Consider the following 17,403-nt stretch of genomic DNA (forward strand, 5'->3'; position numbering starts at 1 on the left):
TAGACAACCTCTTAACCTTACAAAGATTATTACCAGCAATCACAGGTTACACCACAGTAATACTAATCCTGAAACTTTTACTTGTAACAAACTCCGCTGCCAACTTTGTCCACGTATTTATTCTGGGGATACCATCACTGGATCTAATCAGGTTAGTTACAAGACCAAAGGCACATTCTCGTGCACTTCCAGCAACATTATATATGCCATTATGTGCCAACAATGGCCTGCCACTATGTACGTTGGACAGACTAGGCAAAAGAATAAGTGGACACACAGCAGACATCAAGAAACTCAATACACATAAGCTTGTCAGTGAACACTTCAATGGAGTGGGCCAATCTGTTAAAGACCAGAGAATTTGTGTCCTAGAGCATAAAGAATTTAAAAACAGATTAGAGTAAGAAATTTGTGAGTTGGCGTTCATATTCAAATTCGACACACTAACACGTGGTATGAACAGAGACATCAATTACCTCACGATTTACAAGTACTGCTTCCCTTCCTTTGACGCTCATAACTATCTCAGGCAGGACAATTAACATCCCTTTACCCCTCACTCCCCCTTCCTTCTATCCTATTTGATTTGTCAGTTTTTATTGCAGTTTGTCCTCTGTACTTACAAATGTCATTCTGTATTGGAAATTAGATTGATCTGATGAAGTGGGTCTGTCCCATGAAAGCTCATCACCGAATAAATCATTTTGTTAGTCTTTAAAGTGCTACATTTCTGCTGCTTTGTTTTATTGGAGTACAGACTAACACAGCTACCTCTCTGTTACCATTTTTAGAGTGTAAGTCTGAGAGCTTGAAGGATCTTTCTGTTCTCCAGGATCCCGAACGCAAATTTTGGCTCCCAAATCATCAAAGCACTTATGGTATATCTAAGTTCTCTGATGAACAGGGTTGGACATGAGTATGTGCTGAAAATTAAGCTAATGTTTAAGTGCTTTACCAAATTGGGTCTTTTTTAGTTATTTATCCAATTACAGGATAATGTGAGTTCACATGGCACAGGGACAACATGCACATTGCATCATAGGATGGATCCCTGCACTACAGTAGGTCTACAGACCTGCCTCATTTCTGTCTCCCATTTGGAATACTAAGCCCACCCCCAGGCATGTATGGAGTGAATAGTCTCTGAACTCCTTTGAGCACATGGAACTGGTTAGCTCTTGCCCAGGTCTTACAGAGTTGTGAAAGAAGCTAACAGCTTTCTCCTGATACTGGCTGCATTGCAATGACTGACCCACAGATTACTCACAGCTCCTTTTCCCAAGTCAGCCAGGAAACTGCAGCCCTGCATCTAGCGTCAGCATGTAAATAAGGAAGTCACTGCTGAAGCAGAGGTGACTTCCACAATTGTTTGACAAATGTTTCTGTGTACTGAAGCTTATTAAGAAGATAAAAGTGTGAGTCTCAAGGTAATTATTGTGCTCTACATTTTAGCATTGTCAATGAATAATGAATTCACATTGTTATTGAGAAATACCCTGTGTACCTCAGGATTTTTTTTTTTTGCCCCTTGTTCTAAATAAAATCATGGCACTTTGTTTTTTTCTAGTTTTCTTTAATGACCAGACAGGAGGTGGGGAAAATGGCAAAGTAACATACACAAAGCATTCAGTTACAAGCGGGTCCCTGGCTGGGCAGCCACCACTCCCCAGCACACGCAGCTGCTGAGAGGTTGGAGGTGGCAGAGATCTGCCGCAGTCTTGGGGGAGGTGTGGGACAGGAACACCAATCTGGGGCTGTAGGTTTCTTCCCTGCTCTTTGTCGGGGTGGGGATGTGTGTGCTTGTGTTCCAGGGTGTATTTGGGGCTGTGCTGTGTGTGGCTGAAGGAATGTGAGTTTTCTGTAAGGCTTGTGGATGTTTGCGTACTGGGATTGTGTGTGTGTTGTGTCAGGCATTATAGACGTTTTGTGTATTAGGATTAAGTGTGCGTGTTTTGTGTCATGCATTATGGCTATTTTGTGAGTTAGGATTTTGCCTGCACATGTGCTGGGTTGGGTTGTACTCTCTCTCCATGCGTATGTAGTCTGGCAACAGTCTGGGTCCCCAGGATGGTGGAGGGAAGCAGCAGGAGAGGCTTGAGTTCTGGCACCTTTTTTCCTAGAAAAAAAGCACTGAAGGTGCCGCAGTCCAGCTACTCTGTCGACAGAGCCAACCGAGCACTCTTCCAATTGGCTTTTGTGTGTGGCTGCACTCTGTCAACAGAGCTTTTGTTGGGAAATCTCTTGACAGTGACTTCTGTCAACAGAGTGCTGTAATGTAACCATAGCCACAGTGTTTCCACTGGTATATTCTATTTATCTGCTCCTTCTTTGCTGAAGGTTTAGAAATACCAACTCCTTTGGAAGACTATGCACTCCTGGGGCCTTTTTATGTTTCAATGATCCCTGAAACGGATTAACAACAGCCTAATGTTGAATGCTATCTAGCTTTTAAAAGTTTATTTTAGGATGGCATTATTATGATAATATGTCTAAACTGATGTTGAATATTTTGTGGAATTAACAAATGTATTATAATAATTGTGTTTATATTCTCCTACAATATCCAAAATCTTGCTTCTTTGGATGATCAGAAACAATATTGAATATAATACTACAGTTTAAATATATGTATTCACTTATTTGTATATGAAAACACAAGATTGTCATAATTAATTTTAACTGTGAACGGAAAAACTAAACAAAAAAAAAGAGTGCATGACTTAGTACATTTTGACTGTGTTTGGAAACTGAGCAGTAAAACTGCATGTGGAATAATGTTGTACATAGCTTACTCACTGCTCCATGGCAAAATAATCAATCAATAGGAAGAACAGCCTTCTTACAATTTCTTTATTAAGAAGGACTGCGTTTCTATCTTCCATCAAAAATTCTTCCAGAATTACATAGATGGAGAAAAATTATTATCTATTCAGGGTGTATTTAAAATAGTAATTTCTAAACCAACATTCAGGAGCAACTTCGGTTTTGTAGAGCATGCATCTAGGTGGAACTAAGTAACTATTCCTTTGGGGACAAGGCTGTGATTTTGCCAAGGCTACAGGCAAAGGGCAATGTGTAATTGCATTGCCCCAAGAGCACCCAAGAAAAAGATATGTGACTCTGAAAGAGGGGAAGTAATTTGCTATTGGCTAATACTAACAGCAGACCACTTCTCCTTCTGCACCAGCTCAGCTCTGCTGGTTAGAGTGCGGAGAAGCTAAGTAACGGACTCTGTTCTTTACCTACTTCCTATCCACAAGCAATGGGAGCTGGGGGAGCACTTGTTGAAAGTAGCTCTGTCTCCTCCTGCTGTGCTCAGGCCAATTGTGTCAGCATTCCATTCAATGAACAAAGGAGCCATCTTAAATCCCCTTCATCACATACTGGATGTACAGAAAAAATGACAATCTCACCCTGCGTAATTTGGAAACCCAGAGCAGTCTGACTCCTTTATATTTCATGGGTATAAGTCAAACCAATTGATATTAGAGAATTTACTGTAGATATTCTCTGTATTTACATCTTGGCACTCCCACCCTTTTTCTGAAGGCGTATTCTTGTTTGCTCAGTCAGAACCAGTGGTTCCTCTACAGTAGTTGCTGAATAATTTTTCCCAAGTAGTTCAACTTCCAGCTTCTGTCCAACACTGCTGAGTTCTGTGGGGACATATGCAAAAGCCAGACTCTGCTGGGTACTATAGCTATAACTTCCAGATGTGGTGTTGCCAACAACCTGGAAAAAAATCACAAACATTTATCTTCATTTCCAACAGTCAGTGGGCTTTGTACCACACTCACACCACTACATTATTTTGAATACTTTAAATACTTTTTTTATCCCTAACATCAACAGTCAAGTATATACACTGTTTCATCTGTGTCATGCAGTTCACAGCATTCCCCATTTTTGGTACTATCAGGTAAGTTGGGGATTTCCGACTCCCAAAGCACCAGTGGAAAAATAACCAGCAGGATGATAAATTCCTATTCCACTTGATTAAGATTGCACCTGAAACAAAGCTATTTCCATTTTTTATTCATGCTGAGTATTTTTATTGACTGTGAATGAATATTTCAACATTTACTCTATACTCAGATGGCCTGGTGGCCTAAACTTTGGTTTGTGGTTTTGTTCTTTTCTTATATGCACACAGTTTTGAAATATACTGTAAGTAGAACCCTGTACTTGCAAGAGTACAGAATGGGAAATCTTTTTCCATTTATAATTTAAGAGATTCTATGTCCAACTATTGTGTACAATTAGTACCTGTCATCCTACACAGAAATTCAAAAATCATATTATTGCTCCAACTGTCCATTTCCAGTAAAAGTGATCTGAAACAGTCTTTGAATTATAGTTCCTTGTAAAGTGATGTATAGTACTTACTCTGCCATTGTGCCACACACTTTCATTTCCCTCTGGATCAACATTAGCTGTTTCCAAGGTGAGATACACCAGTCGCCGTTTAAGCCCCTTTTCTTTAATCTGCTTCAGTGCCTCCTTTCCTATGAAATCTGCTGGCTGAAAAAGTAGAAGATAATGATGATGAATGATTATACAAGCTCTGTGACAAGGTTATAGATGCAAGTATTTAAATGTACCTTAGACTTGTTTTCTCATCAATTACACATTATATAAAATACAGATTAAATCCAACCTTTCAGCAAATATTATTTTCTACCCAAAAACATCACACAATCAGATATTCTCTCTTTCTTTTCTTTTTTTTAGTCTAGATCTAAGACCTATAAGACCCAGTATTCCAACTAGAGGAGAATTACATATACCGTAAGATCCATTATCCTACAGCAGTGGCAGTTTAAACTGGCCCCGTTAGTAGTCTGAGCCAGAATTCCAGTACCTCTCTTAGGATGTAATGAAATGATCTCAGCCACAGGTCTGCAACCTACAGCTCCAGAGCCACATGAAGCTCTTTAAGGACTTCTTTGTGTCTCCTAATGCCATGATTACAAAGTAAAAAAAAAAACCCTCATGATTATTTCTGATAACAGTAAACATGTATCACACTACAAATTATTGTGTGTGTGCTGATCTTAAAATAGGGGTTACAAAAAGTATGTTTTGATGTTATTTATTAAGGACCGTCTCGTATTCACAGGCATTGCAACCCTTGAATTATTGAGTTTTTTTTACCGAATTGGAAAAAAATGGTTCTTCTTGCTATTTTGGTTGCTATTCCGGTCTCAGCCATCGGCATGTCACTACCCAGACTGCTGTGACCCTATCCCTCACTGGGAGCCAGCATCCTGCTTGGACACAAGCATCATCTGCAAGAATGACAGTAGTCCCCCACAGTCTTCTTTGGTTCCTCTGCTCCAAGAGGTGGAGATGTCTCTGTTCTCTGTGCAGTAAACTTTCGGAATAGGTGAGTTAAACACAACTTGAAGCTGCTCTGCAGCTGTCAACCTGCCTGCCTGCCTGCTGCCTAAGAGCCCTTTCTCCCTGCCTTCCCCCAGCCATGCATCTGTCAGCCTGACAGCGGCGCGGCTGGGGGAAAGCAGCAAGGAGAAGCCCCCAGGAGACTGACCAGCCCCAGTGGGCTGGTCAGTTTCCTGGCTCTAAGGAGTGGAGGGGAGCCAGAAGCCAGACTGCCCTGGTTCCTGGCTCCCCTCCACTGGCTGGAGCCAGGAAATTGACCAAGGCTTCTGCCCTAGTTAGTTTCCCAGCTCTGCAAGGGGAGGGGATCCAGGAGCCAGGCTGCTCTTTGCTGGTCAGTTTCCTGGGTCCCCCCCTAGGCATTGGGGAGCTGGGAACCAAGTGGCAGCCTGGTTCCTGGATGCCCTGTGCTGGCAGGAACCGGGAAACTGACCTGCCATGATCTGGTCAGTGTCCTGGGTCCAACAAGCGGCAGAGAGATGGGAACCAGGCTACCCCCTGGTTCCCAGCTCCCTGGCACTCTGGGAGCCAGGACACTGACCAGTCCTCAGGGACTGGTCAGTGTCCTGGCTCCTGCAAGCCCAGGGGAGCCGGGAACCAGGTTGCAGCCTGGTTCCTGTCTCCCCAGCTGACTTGTTCAAAAATGTGAGTTACGTGGGGGTTGCAGGAATGCAACACCCAAGTGTAACCTGAGGGTTCACTGTACCCACATGGGTGTTCTGTGTCAGCGTGTGCTGTCCTCACCACAGGCCCAATACTTCACAGGCCAGCGTAGCACATCTGCTGTCACATTTTACCCAGTCAGCTGAACAGCAGCATCACTGGAAGCCCTCTTCCTAAGCATCCCTAAAGTGGAACAGCAGCTCCCCTAATTCTCACAGCTACATCAGGGAAAATATCCTGTGGCAATGGAAGAGCTGGTCTTCTGCTAGAGTAACAGACCAGCAGTGCCATTCTGGCAATATATGTGTGAATGAAGCTAGGAACAGAATGGAAGCAATGTGAGAAACAGAAGGTGCAGATCAGCTGGTGCCCAGACAAACAACTGAACCTTGAGCATGACTGGAGGGATTTTCCCATGTTACTGGTAAATCGGAGCACTTAGAGACACCCTAAAAAGAAAGATTTGGATTGAATCCCAGCCTGGAAGATCTCTGCACAGAGAAGAGTCCTGCCCATGGAAACAAGGACACAACAGGACAAATCAAGAACAAAAGGAAATATTTGTTTCAGTATTATTGCAATATTTTCTGAGTAGCTCCTCAAACAAGTGCTTGTATATTCCAGTTTCCCATTTACAGTGCAACACATTTGATTTACATATTTTTATAAGGAAAGGGACAGGATAATATGAGGGCTTGCGTTTTATATAAGATATTGTATATAAAGGTTGTTATGATATATGGAATCAGAGTCCCTATTACATGGGATGCATTTCTGAAAGAAAATGGCTATAGCTCTGTAGATAACAAAAACCAACTAGTTTCAAGTGTCAACTTTGTTTTTGTGGTTACCTGGGAGTGGCCCACACTCTGACCAGAACGCTTTACGCTGTACAAAAATATGCAAGTGAACAAAATACACGTTACAGAATAAAGCCTTTCCTGTCTGTGCTGATGGATGTTCAGACTGAAACCTGACAAAGAAAAGTTCCATCTGACTGTTTTATTAAAATAGATAAAAAATACGTTTAGATCTTTATGCAATAAAACAGTGACACAACGATGGGAATCAGCCAGCAAGAGACTGCATATACCAAATTGTCCATGAAAGAACTGTGACCCACATTTTGCGGAATACGGTATCGTTGGCTAACTCTCCATGCAAAGATAACGTCTGCCAATGGAGTTAACTGGTGAGGTTTTATGTGGCTGAGAAGACCAGTTTGTGCTCTGCATATCTTCCCACAGAAATGACAGGTGTAATCTTGGATGAAACCTAGTTGTTGGCTACTCTGTTTTGCCCTTTGTTTCTTCCTTTTTTTGCTTCTCTGTCTGATGACTGACTGTTCTCAAAGTGGGCTGTGAGTTGGTGTATGGCCACATCTACACTAGAGAGTTCTGTCAACAAAACTAGGGTTTTGTTGACAAAACACATGGAGCATATAGGCACAAAATGTGTTTTGTTGACAGCCTGTCAACAAAACTTGGCACTTCTGCTGACAGTGTTCTGCCTCTCTGTGAGGAGGAATAATGCTTTTATCAACAGTTTCTGTCAACAGAAACTCTCCGGGGGACAGACAGGGCTTCTGGTTCACCAGGCAGCCCTGTCTGCCAAACTTCCAGGTGGCTGTTCTAAGAGTGGCCTGGCAGTCTGCCCGCTCCCTGTCGACAGAGCAGATTGCTCTTTCAATCCACTTTTGCATGTGGATGTGATCTGTTGACAGAAATTTTGCTGGAAGATCTCTTCTGACAGTAACTTCTGTTGACAGATCACTGTAGTGTAGATTTAGCCTATGGTCTGGCACAATCTGGAAGTGACCCATTAAAACTCTTTGGCACCACTGCTCTGTTTTGCACTCAGTCCTCACAGTTTGTCAGGCAGATGCCTTCTTTTTTAAGGTGTCCTTTCAGCATGTCCTTGAAGCACTTCTGCTGCCCTCTGCGAGCCCTTCTTCCCTGACATAACTGAGAGAAGAGGTCTTGCATTGGGAGGTGAGCGACAGGCATACATACACAGTGGCTAGCTCAGAGGAGCTGTCTTAACAGTCACAGAGTACTAAAAGGCCCTCTATATGCTCTTTATCCACCATTGAGGTCTTGTGAAGTTTGGACCATGGTTGGCCAAAAGCCTCACCTCAGACCTGCTCACCCACGAGGACCCTACCATGAGTATGACAGCTTCAGATGATGTAACTCTGAGCTTCTTAAGCCCACACCTCTGCACAACAACAAAGTTGCAGTCCAACAAGATGGAATACAGTATCACATAGCACTGAAACGGGGCCTGTTGGGGTGAACTCAACTCATGTCATTTCACCTTTCTCTTTTTCTGGAGTATTTATCATGTTGCTGCTATGACTCCCCTTCATTAGTTGTAGGTGGACTAGAGATGAAGAGAAAAAAAGCCCACTTGTTTAAATATTTTTCATTTCCAAGATGCTTTCTACTCAAGATTACAGAAGAATCTACACTCCCGTAAATCAATCATTTATAAATGGAAAAAACAATTTGCATGAAGGTTGTAATGCAGCAAGCCTTGAGTGTGACCCGAGAACAGATGTGCATTGTTTTAATGGGTCACTTCCAGATTAACTGTACAGATAACAGTTAACGCTAGTGAGTGTATGAATCACTGGTACAATGAAGATGACTGCTAAAAAATTTTATTTCCACCTGTTAATTATTCAGGGTAAGAAATGTATGAAAACTATTAGAGTGGGCAGTCTGCAATATATACATTTTAAATGTTTCTAGCATGTTCACTGCTATTTTCATTAAATATGCAACACAATAAGGATTTAGACTTAATTTTAATGAGGTCAAGTTTACACCTGCCTAGAAAGGTATCCTTCCCATTTCAGCACCAAGAAGGGTGTTTTAGGCATTTTTATATAACAGCCACATTCTGCACTGATATTTCCTGTGCAAACCTTCTGGAAATAACAGTCTGATGATCCCTGCTTCTTGTTATCCTCTATATTACTGACTGCAAGAGTGGCCAAGGAATGATCCACTCTAGGATTCCTGGACTTTGCTAAAAACAGAGTGGGATGCTTTTTTCTTTGTTTTTTAAAATAACAAAACAATATACAGATTATACTTCCAAAACCCAGCATTCAATCGTCTGGCAATGTCCCTCCTCCGGCAGCATGAGGGATGTTCTTGGACCACAGAGCTGGGGCAGGAGGGTAACCAGCTGGCAGCCCGAAGGGGGGCAGCGAGGCCAGGTTGAAGGTGGTGTTCCCTGGCAGCCCCCTGCAGGCACCAATGCCAGAGTGCCAGCTTCCCCTGGCAGACCACACAGGAGACCATGGGCAGGGGACCAGACTGTCGGCTTCCCCTGGCAGACCTCTGTGAGACACCAGGGACAGAGCACTGGGGCTGAGGGGCTGGTGGCTGCCGTGGCAAGCCACAGCTGGAGAATCAGGAACCCATGGCCAGAGGGCCAGTGTGGAGGGCGGGCAGCCAGGGATAGGGGCATTAACCTCCCCTGGCCTCGCAAAATCCCCCCTTCAGGATTTTGAGGTCCCAAAGGTGCCAGACCAGGGAGGTACAATCTTTATCAAGAAATTCTCACTGTATCAATGTGGCTAATCCAGCCATGTTATTTCTATAATAGCTGGGTATGCAAATTACTTGTATGGTAAACAAACTTATAGCACTCAGGCACCTTTGGTTTGGTTTTAGATTTTGGCCACTGAAATAAAATTAAGATTTAGGACGCTGGCTTAGACTGTCTGGCTGTACTTGAAACAATTACTTCCTATTCCTATCAGGAAAATTAATCAGTACTGTACACTGCAACTTTTCCATTTATTTTGTCACTCTATATTATGTAACATAAAATTCCACTTAAAATATACATTATAATTCATGGTAGAAGAAACATAGGAAAAATGGAATATAGAGAAAAAGCATTTTTGTATGCGTGGGAGTGGTGATAAACAACTCTAAGTTCATGGTAAATTTAAATCTGGTTCTATCTTTTCCCAATTTTAAAAGAATCTTCACTCTGAGCTTTTCAGGTAAAATGGAATTAGAAAAGATTATTTTCTAGGGAGCTTAACTGTTTAGCCAGAATGAAGGTTTCAGCTGTGCAGAGTAGTGTGACCTGGCAGGCTTAGCAGAGGTGTTTAGCAGTATCCTGGCTCTGTTGCTGATTCCCTCTGTGACCTTGGGCAATGTACACAACCTCCCTTTCTCAATGTCTCCATTTGTAAGATAGCGATAATGACAGTCTGTACCTATAATCACAGGGGAGTTGCAGTTTTGTTCAATCTAAATTGGAAGGTGACCTGTCCCAGCAGGAGCTCCCACAGGCATTGCAGGCGAGGTAGGCATAATGTTAACCAAATATCCTGACTTTAAGCTAAGTATCAAATCTAAAATTCTTTTTTTCCAAGCATGATAGGGATAGCCAGGGGTGAAAGTAACTTAAAATTTCATACAGGTACTGTCCTATTGCACCCCAGGTCCCTGCCAGCTCTTTAAATAACTCCCTGCTGGCTTTTGCCTCAGCTCAGCCAGCTCTAGTGGGAGCTGAGCACCAGGGTGCACCAGCTGACTTTCACCACTGGAGACAGTACTCATCTCATATGTATCTACTAGCCAGCTGACTTGATTATGGGTGCTGCCATTAAAAGGTGTGTTCTTACCTCATGTCAGCTAACACGTGACAACTAACCCCACGGCAAAATTCTAGTGAAAACGAGGTAGCTGGGATTTTTGCTAGACTGACCTGCTAACACATGGTGCAACTACAAATTGCTTCGTCTGAATTATAATTTTACCTTGTCTTAGTACCACATGTTAGCTGACACAAGGTAAGAACACACCGTTTTTCCTACTTAAGTGAAACTCCAAGTGTCAGGGGAGATTAATTCATTTTAAGCGCAATAAAGTTTAGTACAAAGGTTGCTGAAAGGAGGCAGTAAAACTGCGCCTAGTGATACTCTTGGTAGTGTAGGCTTCCCAAATGGGCTAAGAGTCAGCTCTGTGCCATTCCTCCAGGAGCCTCCTCTGCAAAGGCAAGTCCCTTACTTGCGCTTTGCCAGTTTCCTGAGGAGAAATGTGGTTAAATTACTTTAAGTTGGTAAAGCACAGTGGTCACATCTACACTGGGCAAATCATCAGGCTAGAAAACTTGTTGAATAGCAAGTTTTAAATAAGACACTGTAAAACACATGTACACAAGCAGTGATATTAGCTGTGTGTTACCAGCTTCTGATTAACCCTACTGAGCATTAACCAAAACCAGCTAACATACATAACATAATGGGTGCCAGCCTGCTGCCAGTCTCATGGGAGGCCGGATGGGCCCCAGGCCCCGCGGCAAAGGGAGGCCTGCCAGTCCCTGCCATGGCTGGAAGTGAGTTAGCCACACCGGGGCTGTCCTGAGCCCAGACACACCGAGGAGTGTGGCTCCTGGCACAAGGGCATGCCCACAGGCTGGAGTCAGCACCCACTCCTGCAGACAGCGCTGCGAGCTGCATATGTGTGTTGGGGCCCCAGGGGAGGGCAAGGCTGCATCCAACTCACCTGCCACTCATGCGGGGACCCCTCTGTGGGTGAACAACCCCATTTGGCCACTGGGGGGGTGCAGTGTTCAGCCAGGTCCCAAAGGCACCGCAGAATCCCCATGCGGCAAGGCCCGCTGTGCAGGCCACACATGCCTGTAACCCCAGGACATTCCCATCCTTTGGCCTGTGGGGTGTTGATCAGTGCACGTGGTGGTGGACAGGGCCCTGGGGCTGCGCTGCATGAATGACTCATGCTCTCCCCTCCTTGTCCCTCTTACAGCTGGACCTGCACCAAGCGAGGGCCAAGCCAGCCTCACCTCTCAGCCAGGGCGAGCCAGTACCCCACACCACAGCCAAGGGACTGACCTGCGGTCAGAGAGGCCATCCCCAGGCTAACGACGAACTGCTGGGGTCCCACAGTGCCACCTCCTAGAGGCCAACAGACCTCCTTAAGCAGCAGCTGCCGGACAACTGGAAGCGGCGGTCACAGGACTGGGAGTGGCAATCATGGGACTGGGACTAACTGATGTTCTGCTCTGACACTGTCACCAGACCTGTTGGCTCAGCCACCTGCACCTGCCACCCCTGCTCGTCTCCCTGCCCCCGCTGCCCTGTCTCCATCCCCAGTCATCCCCTAAGGCCTCCTCAATTTCTGGCAAGGCATGAGGGCCATGCCCACCCTCAGCCCCACCTGCTCCCCCTGCTGACTCAGACTCCGCTGCAGCCCTACTGCCTCTGTACCTCCCTGTGCTCCAGGATCCAACCCAGCCCTGATGGGGACCCTGAAGCTGTGGTGGGAGGGGATCCTGAGACTGATGCTGCTCAGGGTTATGCTCCCGCATGGGGTCATGACCCCCTACCCCTTCCATGGATTGATGCCCCTTCATGCCCCGTTCCAAGCCTCCCATCCAAGTTCTGATTGCCAAAAGCTGAGTGCCCTTGCCGCACCCCAAGGCCTCGTCCTCACTCACTCTATCCATTCTCCCTCCATTGCTTGTTCTCCCCCAACCTCCAGTCACTCTGTTTCACTGGGCTGGAGCAGGGGATGGGGGTGTAAATGCGGGGTGAGGACTCCAGCTGGGGCGTGCAGGATCTGGGGAGTGCCTGTGAAAGTGGGGCTTGGGGCACAAGGGGGGTGAGGGGCTGTGGGCTGGTCCTAAGAGGTTCAGAATTGTGCGAGAAGGTGTGGGCTCCAGGAGGGAGTTTGGGTACAGAAGGGAGCTCAGGGCTGATGCAGGGAGTTTGGGTGCAGGGCCAGGTGAGGGCTCTGGATGGCAGTGTGGGATATGCCTAGAAGTAAAGTAAAGAATGTGAAATCCTTGTGTTCAGATTGGAAAATTTCACAAGCAACTGTTTGTACCAGTTGTCTGTACAATAAATACATCTCTTGGCTTTCTCATCTAAAGAGTATCCATGGTTACAAGAAATATGATATTTTGAACAATCGTATGTTAGAGACAGTCTTCATGGCTCTCTGTTTTCAAACCACATTGTCAGCCTATTGTGATGGGAGTTATGATGGACAATGGGTAGAAGTAGCAGCGGAAGGCAATGCCTTCCCAAACTGCTGGCCTGACCCTACCCACACTTTACCCACAGCGTCCTGCTCCCCCTGCAGCACATCTCACCACTAGGGCTGTCTGGAATTTAGCTCCATCAAGGATGGGGCTGTGCACCAGCTCTCTGGGGACTGGGATTGGATGCCACCCTCCCTCCTCCACCCATGCTCCGGATGGGGACAGGGAAGGCTGGAGAATGGGCTAGAGACAGGGTGCCCACTCTCCTCTGCTTACATAGTCCACCCAATGGAGAAAGAGTGACCTACTTAAAATAATATATTTCTAATTTTTATTTTATTTTTGCATATGGCAGGGGTCAGCAACCTTTGAAATGCAGCTTGCAGGGACATACTGGTCAAGAACAGCACATCCAGTGGGATCTGTGGGGAGCTGAGCCTGCAGGCAGTGAATACAAACAATATGTCTCACAGCCCACCAGAATAGCTTGTTGGGCTGCCTACTGAAGGTTGTTGACCCCAGGCATATAGTTTTATGGGCTGTGATTTTTAAAAGTTCAACTGAACATGAAAGAAGGGTTAATTTTGTAATTTTAGTTTTATATTTTAACATGCTTGTTCTACTTTGATGTGTTGATATTTAAATATGTATATATTTTTGGAAACTATAGCGTAAGGCTAAGATGCTATATTAATAAGTATTATCCCAGGTCTTATTTTCAGTGAAGTAGGACTATATATTCTTTGTAAATAAACAAGATTTCATCAAAAAATGTCTTAACACCTTCATCAATTTCTCCTCCTAACAGAAATAACCTTCAACATCTCAAATACTGGCTCACAACATGGGTTGAAAAGGTGGAAAGTAGAAGCACAAAGTGTTCCACTATCATATCTTTATACAAATTAAACCATCCAGTTGTTGCAACTGGTGTCCAGATGATGGCACTGTTGTGTACTGCTTAAAAGAAAACTGAAAATGCATACATGTCATTGAACCAGAAGGGATCTTGAGAGGCCATCAAGTCCAGTCCCCTACACTCACAGCAAGACTTATTACCATCCCTGACAGATTTTTTTTTTTAAATATAACCTGATCCAGACCCTTGAAAGGCCCCTTCAAGGACTGAACTCACAACCCTGGCTTTACAAGGCCAATGTTCTAATTCAGTTCTGTAAGTTATTTTTATCACTGTATTCTTGATTACCAGTGGCAATACTGCATTCATCTTGCCATTGGGAAACATGGAAAATCTTTCTGAAGGAAGTTTATTTCTGAAAGTATTATTTGGAGTAACATGGAAGTTTTTCACTATACCATGAGGCTGACTGAGTGTTCCTAATGGTATAAATGACCTGAGGTTTTGCTGAGTGTTCCACAGATAAAGTATCATTTTAATCTTTGAGTGTGTAACTTAAAGCACTTTGTAAAGCTTATGAACAATTATACCCTTAGAAAGAAGTCTCTCATTTATATACAGTACTGGGGAAGAAGAAGGAGCCAGGGAAACTTTCCCCTTCCTAATGATCTTTTCCCTGATTCTAAAGGTCCAGTAACTTCGCTGCCAGCCAATGTATTTTTTGTTCTTCTATTTTTTTTTGTGCACTGTGTTTTTGATGATTACAACACACTAGAAACTTTGCTCTTTGTCCTTCAAATCTTTTGTCGGCCTCTCCCCTTTTACAAATTTTACCAATTAGCACTTGTGTTCCTGTCACCGCCCTTCCACCTCCCACCGTAATGTCTCTAAATGCTCCAAAATGGTTACTGAATATCTTCCCATGATAACCTATAGAAAATAGACTATTTTGAGAATGTAATAATGCCTTCACATGTATAACATACCAGTACAGCATTATATTACTATAATGCTCAAATAAAAGATGTATTGTAACACTCACCTCTCATATTTTCCAAAGACAATTGTTCTTATACAGAACACCACAGACATTATAAGGAGGAAAATATTTCAGTCTAGGGCTAGACTGTGATTTACCATGAGCTTGTATTAAGGGGAAATGTGGATGCTCTGCCTCAGGAGGAGGCCAATGAATGAATGAAGGCCTGGCTTAACCTTTTGTGGACATGGGGGTGGGGTGTGGGTATCAGTTCACAGAGTGAGGGGCCGGCCAGGGGCATGGCCTGGGTAGCTCTGCTCTACCCGGCCCACTGCAAGGATACCGTTTACAAACCAACAGCTGCCAGGTGCACAACGGCCTGGCCAGCACAGTGCTGCCAGCATGCCCCATGTCACGCCAGGCACCCCTCAACCTAATACCTGAACACCCCCCTCCAACTTACTATGCCCAGCTATCAGTCCTGCCAATGGCATAAGTAGAGACATGGGGTCAGGGTGAAACTCTCCTTTTCCCTTTGTAGTCCACCAATGCAGTTCCAAGCATCAGCCGAAGCTGAAGATATGTTTGTGGCTTGGGCATAAAATGTATTAGTCTATCCTCCATAGTAGAAAGGAATGAAATGAAGGTAAAAACAATTCTAAAATCTTATCTTGGCTGCAATTATGCTAATGAGGCACTGCATATTCATGACAGCAGCTCATTAGTATATTCTGAAGTGCCACATTATCATTGTCCTTCCAAAAGGAGGGGCTAGTGTGACCATGGCCTAAGATCTATCCAGTAAACATTCAGGAGAGTCTCATGCATATTGTTTACTACTTAACCGGTTAACTAGCTCATGCTGTGAATTCCAGCAGCCGCCAGCTGCAGTGAGCTGGAGCAGCCCAGGGCCACAAAGGGACCAAGTGGCAGGACCTCAGAGCTGCAGAGGACCCCCCTGGCTGCGGCTATGCCAGGTGGTGGGCCAGGCAGTGGGCCCTGAGTTAAAATGGTTAACCAATTAACCATTTTAACATGCCTATTTAAAGCCTTTATGAAAAGAAATTTTCAGATAACATAACTTTTAAAATACAGACATACCTTGTTTAACTTAATAAAATAGTCCAGTCCAGCTTCCAGAGGATTAGTGTCACAGTTCATCTGTTAGAAAAACAAATATTTAACCCATAAATGATGGCACCACGGGTTCCCTCATTGTTTTCACGTTAGTGAATGTTCATGTGGATGAGCCCCAGATTGTGTGGTTGATGCAGACCTAACCTAATCATGGGCTCATCTACCTATACATCTACTAACATGATAGATGTCATCGTGTGCCACCTATGCTCCCCTTCCATGTATACTGGCCAACCCAGACAGTCTCTGTGCCACAAGATAAATAGACACAAATCAGACATCAAGAAAAGTAACATACAAAAACCAGTAGGAGAACACTCGGTATTGCCAGATGTAAAACTGTCACCCTTACCCAAAAAAACCTTCAAAACCAGACTACAAAACAACAAGAACAACAAAACCAGAGCTTTGCAAATTTAACATGGTTAAATTAGGACTGAATAAGTACTCAGAACAGCAATTTTCCCTCTCTTGGCATGCACACATCCCCATCTACTGCTGGGCGTGAGCCATATACATACTGACAAAAGCTTATGCCCAAATAAATCACTCCGTCTTTAAAGTGCTCCAGGCCTCCTCGTTGTTTTCGAGTACAGCAGTTATTTTCACCCGGGAAAGGCAAAATTCATCATAATAGTAACTTTCCTTATCTGAAATAAAATCTGTCTAATTTCTCTCCATTGCAGATTTAGACACTGGAACAAATTTTAATTCTATCTAGCTGTAACTAAAACCCTCTACAACAGAATGGTAAAAATAACTCTGTTTTCCAACCTCTGCCCCCCAGGCCCGGAAAGCTTTTTCCAGCCTTAAGGCATTCAGAGCATAAGTTCCGAAGTCATCAATTCCTTCTTCCTGGCCTGCTTCCATGATGACACTGTACAGAGCTGCAGAATCTTCTTGTCTGTGGTAGAGTTCCCAACCCAGCTCACCTGTTATAAAAACAAAGTTAACAGACTAATCAAATCTAGAATTAAACAATCCCAATATATTCAGTGCCAAGATGATGACTCAAGACATAAGTGCTACGAAAATTAGGGCTAAATTTCCCTATTACACAAAACTCATTAGTACTAGAGTACTGAAATTTCCTCGCCTCACAGGAGCTCTTGAAAGAATTGTTCCTCGGTACATAAACAGTGGCACTATTACTTTTATTTAAACTGATGAGCCAAACCTGGAAACAAACAATTCAGTAAAAAGAGGACAAAAAAGAAAGCCAAAGTCAGAGATGACATTTAAGGGGTACGTAAATTATCAATTGGTAAGAGATTTAAGTCTAAGTGTACACTGATACAATATATAAACTGGAAGATATTAGTTACACCAACAT

At 43.9% G+C, this 17,403-nt stretch overlaps 1 protein-coding gene across 1 annotated transcript in view; it reads right to left on the reverse strand.

Annotated features, from left to right (window-relative positions):
• Positions 1-1,561: 1,561 nt before the first annotated feature.
• Positions 1,562-17,403, reverse strand: part of DMGDH (dimethylglycine dehydrogenase) — a 61,801-nt gene continuing 45,959 nt past the window's right edge. Inside the window, exons 13-16 of the mRNA XM_074995459.1 lie at positions 16,845-17,002; positions 16,035-16,094; positions 4,387-4,521; positions 1,562-3,732 (exon numbers count right to left, since the gene is read on the reverse strand). Coding sequence (XP_074851560.1) covers positions 3,517-3,732; positions 4,387-4,521; positions 16,035-16,094; positions 16,845-17,002 — 569 coding nt within the window. The 3' untranslated portion in view covers positions 1,562-3,516. The remainder of the gene's footprint in view (positions 3,733-4,386; positions 4,522-16,034; positions 16,095-16,844; positions 17,003-17,403) is intronic.

The sequence above is a fragment of the Carettochelys insculpta genome, chromosome 5 (assembly GCF_033958435.1).
Source record: "Carettochelys insculpta isolate YL-2023 chromosome 5, ASM3395843v1, whole genome shotgun sequence".
Classification (NCBI taxonomy): domain Eukaryota; kingdom Metazoa; phylum Chordata; order Testudines; family Carettochelyidae; genus Carettochelys; species Carettochelys insculpta.